This window comes from Neolamprologus multifasciatus, chromosome 3 (genome assembly GCF_963576455.1).
Source record: "Neolamprologus multifasciatus chromosome 3, fNeoMul1.2, whole genome shotgun sequence".
Taxonomy (NCBI): domain Eukaryota; kingdom Metazoa; phylum Chordata; class Actinopteri; order Cichliformes; family Cichlidae; genus Neolamprologus; species Neolamprologus multifasciatus.
The window spans coordinates 45178217-45190871 of NC_140441.1; the positions used below are offsets into that span (position 1 = coordinate 45178217).

Here is a 12655-nt window from a genome sequence, read left to right on the forward strand (position 1 = left end):
TAATAATCCACAAGGAACAAAAACAAATTGTGAAGGGGAATTTAACTTAGAATACTTAATATTTTAAGTGGCAGCACGGTGGCACGGTGGTTAGCACTGTTGCCGCACAGCAAGAAGGTCCTGAGTTCAATTCCAACATCAGGCCGGGGTCTTTCTGTGTGGAGTTTGCATGTTCTCCCACGTGTTTGCGCGGGTTCCCTCCGGGTACTCCGGCTTCCTCCCACCGTCCAAAGACATGCAGCTTGTGGGGATAGGTTAATTGGATAATCCAAATTGTCACTAGGTGTGAATGTGCGAATGAATGTGAGTGTGAATGGTTGTCTGTCCCTGTGTGTTAGCCCTGCGACAGACTGGCGACCTGTCCAGGGTGTACCCTGCCTCTCGCTCTATGAAGCTGGGATAGGCTCCAGCGCCCCCCGCGACCCTGAAAAGGATAAGCGGAAGCGAATGAATGAATGAATGGATGGATACTTTATATTTTAACAACACACTATTCCCACTAACTAGTAGTAAGATACAAAATAAAACCAAAGAAATAATTGGATTGGCATATACTGTGAAAGAACCTTCATAAAATTCATGGTTTTCCTGCATTTCTCACTCTCTCTCTCTCTCTCTCTCTCTCTCTCTCTTTTAATACCCTTGTTTAAAAAGTAGATTCCTACCTGTCCCCATGTCATACAGGACTGGTACATGAGGCTGCTTGATGGCAATAGCGAACACAGCTTCATGGTTTTCAAACTGGAAAGTTACTAAAAAAAGAAAAAGAAAAAATACTTATTGTACACTAAAAAGATTTGGGCTTAAAAGACAAGACTGAGTTCCCAGACAATGCAGACCAAGGTCTCCAGTGTTGATATGGTAGACTGTGCTAGTATAGGACACTTTGACCAGCACGTCATTGAGCAGCTCCAGGCTCCCGGACTTGATTATCAATTCTTTCTCACCAGAACCTGTGAATTACAATTTCACAACATTTCATTCCAGTGTCTTCTTTAGATTGAAGTTTGATTGTGAATGTCATAACATATCAAACCCATCATATCATGCAGTGACCCCTCCATGCCCTATTCATACTTTCAGGACATAAATGTTCTGCCATAGAATAAAGTTAATGACTCAGAACATATTTGTTCCTGATTTGCAGTGACCCACCCTTTTAAAGGATATATTAGACACAAATCAAGCCAACAAATTAACCTCCACAAAATAACAGATTTGTTTAGTATAGGAGTTCTAGCTTTTTTTGTCACCAATTTGTATATAAACTGGAATCTCACCTTCGACTGTGACCTCTGCTGGTGGAATATCTGTGGTCAGGATCCCTTTAGAGACTTTTAAGACCACCTAGAATAGAAAAATCTGAATAAACTAAAAAGTACTCCAAGTATTCATACTTACACAGACATCTGTGACATCATTCATTTTAATCACAGTGACAGTAAACGCTGGATATAAATTTACATACAATCACAGAAAATTGTTTTCATTTTTAATTTACCTAATTTCTTGTGGTATTTGATTTAGATGTATTATCTTATATTTGAAAGCTGGCCCCAGACCACAACCACAAAACCAGACTCAGTGTCCTGGCCTGATGTTACTGCAGGGCTTTATGTATGCAGCTAGCAAAATGCTAAAGAGAGCTTAGGGGCCATCCACATGGGAAGCACATGACAACCAGAGACCAAAAAAAGTTATTACGGTAATGTAAATAAGTGACTTCAAGTGAGAATGAATGAAGAAAAGCACTGGAGGGGCAACTGGATAGGTCCTGAGTTAGACTTTATACATTATAGTAATTATATTATTTGAGAAATAGCTTTGGTTTAATAATCATTTAGCAAATTATAAAATTCATATTACTAACACTCTGGCTTTAAATATCAAACTCATCTTCAGCAAAGTATCTAGGGCCTGACAATTTTGCTTACGGTGGGGTTTCTGTCTTCAACTCAAACTCAACACCAAAATGGCTTCATTTGCAAATGACAAAGAATTATTCCTACAACATAAAGAATGCAAATTCAACATCTTTGTTTCTTTAAATCTCTATGATAATAGTATTAAAATGAAAGTTACCAAGAGCTTCTAAGGTCATCACAATTACTATGAGGAAATTTAAAGTTTTACCAAGCAGAAATACTACAGTGGCAGCCTTGAAGTTCACTGTTTTTTAAATGAAACATACAGACCTACCTTTGGAGAAATATTTGATACCCATCTTGCACCTCTACTATTCTAACAGTTTGTTGAGATTTGCCTATCAAGCTGAACTGTTTTATGACACTAACCTTGTAGCTGCTTCTTTTTCCTGCATGCAGCTGTAAACCTAAAATTAAAATGACCACACTGTGACAGCATCCCATGATGGAAAGAAATAGATACGTCAGTGGTTATATTGACCTTATAACAAAGAAAATTTAAAAAGGCAAATGATCAAGGAAGTGACTGAACATGTGAAAACCGAGATCCACCTTCCTGTCTGTAACCATGGTAGCGCTACCCTGAAATTGTGTTTGATAATATATGACATGCTGCAGTGCCTTATTTGGCAGGATCTCTTTTATTACTCATTACCTATGTATTTCTTCATGTCTCACCTGGTATGACAGAGGAGGACAAGGGCTTTACTGTGTAACTTTGGATTGGATACTGCAGAGGAGAGTTGGGCAAAGCAAACAGCAGCTTGGACAGTACAGAAGTTGTCCTGTGGAAGAAATGAGGTGTATGCAACACAGACCATTTTGACTGATCAAGTATAATGACCACAAAGCAACAAATAAGTACTATGAGGCCAAAGGTCAATCTAAGTAGTGGCATTATTGGATAAGCAATACATTTATCCATATGGGAAATAAAGCATGTAATCATGTTTTCAACAAACATGGAATCATTTCAGTGTGGCTAAAAAAAATGAAAATAGTTAAACACCTCTTGAGTTTTGTTTTTTTTTAGCTTTTGAGATTTAGTAATATTAGATGTGGTTCTGCCCCAACTGCTGGTGCTTTGCCCTGCCCCGTCATCAATATCTGATCAACATTTCTCACTTTTTAAGAGCTGGTGTGACTAGACCTCTATTCTGTGTGTCAACGTCATACATTTCTGGGCCCTATACTACAACGTGAGATCAACATACCCAGGGTATCTTTCTATTGTTAGGATTAATGTACTTTAAGTAAATTTTCAAAATATTCGTCTTTAAATAATAGTAATAAATATTTAAGTGCAGTTTTTCATCCTAAAAGAAAATAAGGCAGAAACATAAAAGGTTATTTGAACAGTTTCACCTTTAAACTCTGAGCCAACATTATTCTGTACATTTGGCTAAAACAGTGTGATTATTAAACATTTTAGTAAAAACAAAACAAACAAAAAAACAATGGATGCACATTACCTCCCTTCTTATTTACTGTCTGTCTCTTGCAGCCAGTTACTCAGTTACTAGCCTGTTCACAGATCTCTTTTTTGCTACTGTGTGACCTGCAGGTGAGAACAGTCTCTCACATGGGACAGAAGTGGCAGGACTAATCAAATACTTGTAGGACAGGACAGACAGCTGTGGGTGGTTCACTGATCAACTGGACCACCACTGTAGCGGGAAGTCTGTCTCACTGATGGTGGCTTTTGCTCTGCACAAACTCAGGGCCCTTTTACACAGGGCTTCCTCATCTAAATCTGTAGCACATTTTCCAACCCCCTACCACTGATAGTAGTCTACAGTCCCGAGCAATCCATTTTGCTAGAGAATTTGTAAGTTTGTCCTGTGTTGACTTACTACTTTTGGTCCTTAAAACAGTAATTTCATCATGTTTGGGCTGTTGACACCTTTTGTTGGTACTCGAAGTGCTAGCGCCAACAGCTCCCACAGTTTCTGTGCTCACTGCCTTGCATTTAGATGGCGGCGTAAGGTTGAAGTGCTTCGGTGGTATGCCAACTCCTTTTTGCACAGTTTGCACAAAACCAAGCTTTTTTTCGAGGCTTCCGTCGGGTAGTCTTTTGAAATGAAATTTGCCTCCGATCAGTCCTAGCAACTTACTTTCTTCTGATTCTTCCATTTCTGTAGCTGTATGCATCGGTTAATTTGTTTGTTTGTTTTTGTTTTTTATACGTGTTAGCCTGCTGCCTTAAGCCTGGTCAAGATGGCGCCGGTGTTCTGACAAACCATCCTACTTTGGCAAAACGTCCTACCCGTAGGATAATTTTACGGTGTCCTCTGACAAACAGTCCTACTTTGGCAAAACGTCCTACCAGTAGGATATTTTTACGCTGCCATATGACAAACTGCCCTACTTTGGCAAAATGTCCTACTGTACATAATTTATGCACATTTCTGCTGCCAAACAATAATTCCAGCACTAATTTAAGTAGGTATGACGGTTTGCCACTTAACTTTGCCCATCAGAGTATGTTTGTAGCTGATATTCATAAAGCCAGTACGGTTTGACACTTCTTTTTACCCATTAAAGTGTGCTTGTAGGTCACATTCACAAAGGTAGCATGTAGCATGGCACGTAATTTTTCCCGTCAGAATTATGCTTCTTGCTCTTATTAACAAAGGTAGCATGTTTTGGCACGTAATTCTTCCCGTCACACTATGCTTCTAGTTTATAATAACAAAGGTAGCATGTTTTGGCACGTAATTCTTCCCGTCAGACTATGCTTCTAGTTTATAATAACAAAGGTAGCATGTTTTGGCACGTAATTCTTCCCGTCAGACTATGCTTCTAGTTTAGAATAACAAAGGTAGCATGTTTTGGCACGTAATTCCTCCTGTCAGACTATGCTTCTAGTTTATAATAACAAAGGTAGCATGTTTTGGCACGTAATTCCTCCTGTCAGACTATGCTTCTTGCGCTTATTAACAAAGGTAGCATGTTTTGGCACGTAATTCTTCCCGTCACACTATGCTTCTAGTTTATAATAACAAAGGTAGCATGTTTTGGCACGTAATTCTTCCCTGTCACACTATGCTTCTAGTTTATAATAACAAAGGTAGCATGTTTTGGCACGTAATTTTTCCCGTCAGAATTATGCTTCTTGCGCTTATTAACAAAGGTAGCATGTTTTGGCACGTAATTCTTCCCGTCACACTATGCTTCTAGTTTATAATAACAAAGGTAGCATGTTTTGGCACGTAATTCTTCCCGTCACACTATGCTTCTAGTTTATAATAACAAAGGTAGCATGTTTTGGCACGTAATTCTTCCCGTCACACTATGCTTCTAGTTTAGAATAACAAAGGTAGCATGTTTTGGCACGTAATTCTTCCCGTCACACTATGCTTCTAGTTTAGAATAACAAAGGTAGCATGTTTTGGCACGTAATTCTTCCCGTCACACTATGCTTCTAGTTTAGAATAACAAAGGTAGCATGTTTTGGCACGTAATTCTTCCCGTCAGACTATGCTTCTAGTTTAGAATAACAAAGGTAGCATGTTTTGGCACGTAATTCTTCCCGTCACACTATGCTTCTAGTTTATAATAACAAAGGTAGCATGTTTTGGCACGTAATTCTTCCCGTCAGACTATGCTTCTAGTTTAGAATAACAAAGGTAGCATGTTTTGGCACGTAATTCTTCCCGTCAGACTATGCTTCTAGTTTAGAATAACAAAGGTAGCATGTTTTGGCACGTAATTCTTCCCGTCAGACTATGCTTCTAGTTTAGAATAACAAAGGTAGCATGGTTTGGCACTTGTTTGTAGAAGCAGTCAGCATGCCAAGGTGCTTAAGTTATACAGCTGTCACCATTGAAGTGATTGGAACACCTGACTATATAAACTTTGACAATGAACTCACTCCATTATAGTTACAGTATATATTTACTGAATATATTTACAGATACATATATTTGACATTTATAGATCCAACAGAACACAGGGAGAAAGAACTGAAAAAGAAACAGTGTACAAATTATGCACATTTGTCGCACAGGTAGTTCACCAGGCTGCTGTCATAATGAGCACATCCAAAATGTGCCCATCTGGAACAAAACTCGCACTGCACCTGAAGAGGGAGAACGGGGGGGTGTAAGTGTGTAAACCAACATTATGAATTTGATGAGAAAATAATTACTACAGTGGCTTCCAAAAGTATTCGGCCCCCGTGAACTTTTCCACATTTTGTCAGATTGCATTCACAAACGTGAATCAATTTTATTGGAATTCCACGTGAAAGACCAATGTCTCTACCAGTCTCTAGCTGGTAGAAACATACCCTAAAAGACTGGCAGCTGTAATTGCAGATAAAGGTGGTTCTATAAAGTATTGACTCAGGGGGCTGAATAATTACGCACACCCCACTTTTCAGTTATTCATTTGTAAAAATTGTTTGGAATCATGTATGATTGTTTTTCCACTTCTCACGTGTACACCACTTTGTATTAGTCTTTCATGTGGAATTCCAATTAAAATTGATTTGTGTTTGTGGCTGTAATGTGACAAAATGTGGAAAAGTTCAAGGGGGCCGAATACTATTGCAAGCTACTGTATATTGCATTTGTGGTTTATTTGTTTTACCATTTCAATCATACTGGACTCAGGATCGGCTTCCAGCATGGAACAAACCACACAGTAGTCATCAGCATTACCTAGAAACACACTGGCGTTCAACCTAACAGTTTTTAAACAAAACTGAAAGTGCTATTGCAATACAAAAGCACATGACTCTACTTACTTTGATGTTCTAGCAGTTCGCAAGCAATTTCAGTGCGGTGCAGCCCAATGGCTTCTGGAGTGGACAGCACCCTAGTAACCTCTCCACTCAGAAGGTAGTGTTCGGCAAACTGTAAAACATGTTACAGTAATTGCAATTGATTAACTTAATTCTAGTTAAATACAATAAATACAATTAAATACAATTGCTTATTAAATACCTTCAACACTAAAACTCCACAACTGCTGGAGTCCATCTGCTTGTTGTGTGGCAGAGTCTCCATTTTCCAATCCACTCGGGACTCTTCCTTTCCTTTCATCTTCAGAAAATTCCTAATAAAAATAAAACAAGTTTTTAAAATGTAGCCAGCATTTAGCTCTAAATAAAAAGAAAAAAAAAACCCCTCACAAACCAAACAACCCAAAACAGATAATTAATGAATGATGAATACCTCCAGTTACGCATAACTTTCCTTTCATAACAACCTTCATTTCCAAGAGGGTCTAACAGCAGTACAGATTGTGAGGAGATTTTGACAACCTAAAATAAAAATTGTATTTAGTAGAATATGTGTATTACACTCACTTAAGTAAACATAATCAATTGTAAGCATTTTCAAAATAAGAATATGCTGCTAAAAAGAACAGTAAAGCAAAAAGAGAAAAAACACATGAGGTGTGAACATGTACCACAAGGATCCAGTGTGCACCAGAGTTCAGTGGGCACAACCAAATGTCCTCACCCGGAAACAACATCTGTGGAATATTTTTAAGTTTATAAAGGTTTAGATTTATTTACATAACATACACTATATAACCAATATAACATCTACATTACCTTGCTGACACATTTAAACTTCCCAGAAAACAGAGAGGTTGCAACAACGCAAGACAACTGATACACAGGTTTCTGAAAAATGCAAGATTTTTATTTTTTAAAAGATTACAAAATTGTATAAAATACTTTTGTGAAATAACCGGCATACGTTCTTACTTGCCTTTTGTTTCCTAATGAGGCAGTGCAGGTATGCATCAATGACCTGTTTGGATTAAAAGATTATTTTTACAGACCACCACTAGGACCAAAAATGATTACTTCACTTACCTCATCAGAAAGCCACCCACTGTCCTCCAGTGTGCGAAAAGAAGAGTCATACAATTTGTATGGCCCAACAACTGCCTCCACACGCCCGGTGTCTTTTGCAGCCCAAAGCCACTTCACTAAAAAACAAAATATGATAAGTTTCTTTAGTAATAACAGTTGCCATTTGAAAATCACGGTCAATGGCCAACGGGCCACAAGCAGACAAGGCCCAACGGGCCACAAGCAGACAAGGCCCAATGGGCCACAAGCAGACAAGGCCCAACGGGCCAACAAAATAAACATGCCAGAGGGGAGTGGCTTTATGTAAATCAGAAATTAGCCAAAATTGGACCAACAGGTCAAAATTAGCAAGAGGGGAGAAAAAAATAAAACATTCTATCCATTCGACTAGCCAAACTGGCAACAATTGACCAACCGGTCAGAATGAGATTTTTAGCTATGCCACCTTTTTCTTACGTGCTGGGTTTCTGGGGGGTCACTGGTACAAGCTCTTCTGGTGCTTGGATTGATTTTACCTGAGCTATTTTTGGCGCAAACTGAATGACAGAGGATCTGTTATTTTGCAGCGCTTCATAATGATGCTGAGGACTGCAAGGCCACATCTCAGAAGATGGGCTACTCTCAACAGGTTCAGTTGGAGTTGAGACTTGGACAGGGTGGCTTCTTCTATAGGGTTTAATGTGGTCAATACTGTATAGACTTTTTAAAGTATTTCCCTCAGCGTTTTTCAGTCTAAACACATTTTCCACTGAAGTCATCAATTGTGTAGGGACCTGAAAAATCCGGTTCAAGTCTTCCTCCTTTTCGCCCACGTTTCCTCATATTTAGAAGCAGAATTTGATCCCCTACATTGTACACAACATTTTTGTACTTTTTCAGGGCCCGCTTGGCGTATGCAACCTTTTGCTTGTCTTGTGACTTCGCAATGTTTTCTTGTGCAGTTTCATTAACTGCATGTTGTGCTTCACTTTCAGACTGTACATAGTCACTGTACCTTTTGTCGTCTGGCAGAATGATGTTGGAAATCTAAAATTTTGTAGATATTAGCAATTAAAACAAGATGATATCATATTCATAAAGACATTACTGGGTTTTTTTCTTAAATGGTTTCAATTCTTAGTTCTAACATAGAATTTGACAAACACTCATCGGCACTTGAGCAGGCACTTCTGATGGAAATACTGCCTCTCTTCCATACATCAGAAAAAAAGGTGTGTATTTTGTTGTGGTGTGTACTTTTGACCGCAGTGAAAACAGGGTGGGATCTAGATACAGATCCCAGTTATTCTGCTGGTCATTCACCATTTTTCGGAGGGCTCTAAATGCAGGCATAGAAATATGTAAAGACTAAAGACAGTAATGAAAGTTTAATTAGAAGTAAAGAAATTAATAAATTATTAAGTAACAATTAAGTTTGAATAACATAAGTAATGTTATTAAAAACTGATAGATAAAAATTAGGCATACCTTTTTATGTTGTCATTGGTCTTTTCATCTAGACCATTGGTCTGTGGATGGTATGCTGCTGTGACACTTCTTTCAATTTGCAATAACTTGCAAAGATCAGAGTTGAGCTTCAACAGATAAGGACAAGGTTCTTATACTTCTTATACAAGCACACAAGAAAAAATCTTTGACCCCAGTGAAGTAAAGTTAAAAAACGTAACTGAAAATTATTTAACACTTACTTCATTCACAAACTCTCTGCCTTGGTCTGACAAAATCCTTTTGGGGCAGCCATGTCTATATATAATGGAGCACAAGTGCTGGGCTACCTCAGATGCAGATTTTGTTTTTAATGGGAAAGCTTCGACCCATTTTGAAAAGTAGTCAGTTGCAGTAAGTATATACTGGAAGCCGCTTGAAGTTTTAGGAAGAGGTCCAGTAAGATCTATACCAATAAGTTCCCACACTTCAGACACCTATCAAGGACAAATTAATAATTTGAATAACAATTTGTATAATGTACACATTAACATTGATGGTTAAAATTAGTTGGCAAACCCTCCTGCCTTTATGAATATGAGCTACAAGCATAGTTTGATGGGTAAACGGGGCATAATATTTACCTGAATACACTGCAACGGTTGCACAGCAGTCAGTGGTTTCCCAACTTTTTGACATTGGTCACATTCCAGAATCTTTAAGGTAAAAATATTTATGGAGTTCACGTAAATGTTCAACATTCTCATTTGTAAAAAAAAAAAACAAAACACTTAATGACATATTCTCTAACGAACAAACAATTTAGCAACAATACTTTGTGTGCATCTTCAAATCTCTGCCAAGCCTACAGGTTATTACTGTAATATGACTAATTAACCATATTTATTTATATTTTGCAAGTGTACAGTTTATCTTTTAACTGATATCAAAAAAATTATCTTAGCTTATTTTAAACGCTATTTAACAACAGTACAAACAGTTAATACATACCCATGTTTTAATGTCAACTGTCATACCAAACCAGTAAAATCTGGAACACACTGCATTTAGCGTTTTGTGTGTGCCAGTGTGTCCTCCAATTGGAGATGAATAAAACTCATGAAATATCTTCCTGGCATCATCCATGGTTTTTACTACTCTTCTTGTTCCAACAAAGAGTTCTCCATCTGCAGTAAAACAATATATATTTAGAAATTAATTTAACCACATATATGAGTTGTTAGTATTAACAATAAATTACTGACCCTTTTGTTTGAATTTTGAGGCATATCTTCTGAGGTTTTGCCTCTGAGCCTTGTCATATCCTGAAGGGTAGGAGCCCGCAGAAATGAACGCGTAAATCTCTTCCCACTTCTTCTTCATATCTACGAATGTAAGCAAACATTTTCATATGAGCTTCAATATGTGCAGTTAACAATGCAAATAATTTAACTTATTAAATAACGACATTACCGAAACAGCCTTAAAACACCGAAGCTGCGGACTCAAAAGTGTTGTGCAAATACCACGTGTCCAGTAACTTGACAGCAGACTTCACCGAAGCTGCAAATTCGACAGTTGTGCAGAAAGCAGATAGCGACTTCACTTTAATATTGACAAACAATCACAAAGGCTTAAAAAAATCAAGTATCAACGTCAATAAAAAGTACTAATGCTTACTACTTACCTATTCTCCTGCAAATATGACAACGGGGTAGCTTGAAATCACAGCCGGATGCGCTTAGCTTGCCTTTTTGTGTTGTGCGCATGCGCGCACATGCTCAGGAACAACGGGTAGGACGGTTTGCGGGGTAGGAGAAATTCCCAGAACACCTGCATGCCGTCTCTTAGTTCTGAAATGTTTATGTATTGTGTTCATAGTGCTGTTCCTGCTAGCTTTAAAAACGCACTCCTTGTTGGTGTATAAGCAACAGACGCTTCTTAATATCCGTGACTCACTGCTGATGCTCTCCTGTGTTAGTGAGCGACCTGGAGGAGTCCTGCCGCCTCTGGCGTCGGTACCAGAGAAAATGCATCAACATGATCCACCCTGGAATCCTTGGAAGCGCTGAAAAAGCACGTATACATGGCGTGCGATCTGGGAAGCACGCGCGAGTCAGAACTTGGATGCGGCGGGTCCTTGCCACTAGCGATCATGGCTGTTTAGAACTTTTTTCTGCCGCCAAACAGCGCTGCCTTCTTCCGGTTGACCCGATGTTATCGGAGCATGCTCACCCATTGCAGTTTTATTCGTCGCAATGCCAAAGGTATAGGAGGGGAAGTAATAAGTTGGACGTTATGTTCCTAACTGAGACATAGCTTTGCGCTGGTGAAGTGGCACCTTTCCTGGAACATTGCCCAGGTTGTCTGGGATGGGAGACGGGGTTGCCTCTATCATCAAAGACTGTTTTAAATGCAAATAGATTTTTTTTTTCCTCATTTGACTCCCAGCTCCTGACTTTAAGCTGTCCTGTGGTTCTAACTATAGTTACCTTTTATCCACTTAAATATATTGGCCCTGTCTCAATATGCGTACTTGTGCGTACTTGCGTTCTCATGTACTCGTGATATGGAGACCAAGTACTGTTCCAATTCAAAGTACGCATCAAGCCGAGAACGCAAAAAATTCCCGGATTTGTCCTCGCTCTGCCCATTTTATCGAGCATGCATCGGTGGTGACTTGTGTGGACTTGGTACAGCTAAATATCCCAGAATGCATTCCGTCCAAAACTCAAACGCGGCAATGGCGGAGGACCGCGGCTAAAAGATATTACTTTTTCTGGGTCACAAAATAAACTTTTAAGATATTTTCAGGCGAGGATGTAGCTGTGTAAACTTCAAATATCTACTCAGTTTATCAAGATATCATATATTTCTATATATTTCCAAACGTGCTCCTATGTTTCTGAGGCCATGGTTCTCAGCCGGAAAAGGGTGGAGTGCCCACTCCGGATCGGGGATGAGTTCCTGCCCCAAGTGGGGGAGTTCAAGTATCTCGGGGTCCTATTCGCGAGTGATGGGAGAAGGTAGCTGGAGATCGACAGACAGATTGGTGCTGCGGCTGCAGTGATGCGGACGCTGCACCGGTTTTATTTGTTCCTGAGTAAATTGGTTTGGCTGAGATTAAAGTTAAGCTTCATAACATATTAATCACAGTTAAATTAAGAGGGACGGCAGTAAAAACTCCAGACCTGTGACATCATCAAGTATGCTGGTGTTCCAATTGTACAAATCGCGAGTCCGTACTCGCGTTCTCGGCAAGTCCGGTCTCGCCAAGAACGCGAGTCTGTACTTGAGAAAGGGCTCTTGACTTGTTGATTTCAGAATTGTGTCTGGGCCAACATGCAAGGGCTACACCCTAGACGTTGTCCTGGGGTACGTACTGAATCGATCTGTGACTGAAACCTGTCTTTTACCTATTTTAGAACATTTAGCAATTTTATTTGATCTTTTAATTCCTACATCTCCAGCC

The 12655-nt window shown here is 39.1% G+C and overlaps 2 protein-coding genes and 1 long non-coding RNA gene across 4 annotated transcripts; 1 reads left to right on the forward strand and 2 right to left on the reverse strand.

Annotated features, from left to right (window-relative positions):
- Positions 1-477: 477 nt before the first annotated feature.
- Positions 478-4150, reverse strand: LOC146523534 (beta-1,4 N-acetylgalactosaminyltransferase 2-like). 2 transcript variants are annotated; one of them, XM_085151680.1, is made up of 5 exons: positions 2604-4150; positions 2295-2332; positions 1281-1347; positions 840-953; positions 478-752 (listed from the first exon to the last, which is right to left on the reverse strand). In XM_085151680.1, exons 1-5 carry the CDS (start codon positions 2887-2889, stop codon positions 634-636), a joined length of 624 nt encoding a protein of 207 aa, XP_085007806.1. In that variant the 5' UTR covers positions 2890-4150; the 3' UTR covers positions 478-633. The 2 variants fall into 2 exon arrangements, with proteins under 2 accessions (XP_085007806.1, XP_085007814.1); XM_085151688.1 differs by having other exon boundaries at positions 2295-2718.
- A 236-nt stretch (positions 4151-4386) lies between these two features.
- Positions 4387-9951, forward strand: LOC146523535 (uncharacterized). The gene is made up of 2 exons (XR_014872446.1): positions 4387-4495; positions 4561-9951. It is a non-coding gene; the product is annotated as an uncharacterized LOC146523535 (long non-coding RNA).
- Positions 5669-7559, reverse strand: LOC146523536 (uncharacterized). The gene is made up of 7 exons (XM_085151713.1): positions 7492-7559; positions 7344-7409; positions 7106-7194; positions 6875-6986; positions 6676-6784; positions 6519-6589; positions 5669-6006 (listed from the first exon to the last, which is right to left on the reverse strand). Exons 2-7 carry the CDS (start codon positions 7407-7409, stop codon positions 5914-5916), a joined length of 540 nt encoding a protein of 179 aa, XP_085007839.1. The 5' UTR covers positions 7492-7559; the 3' UTR covers positions 5669-5913.
- Positions 9952-12655: the final 2704 nt, after the last annotated feature.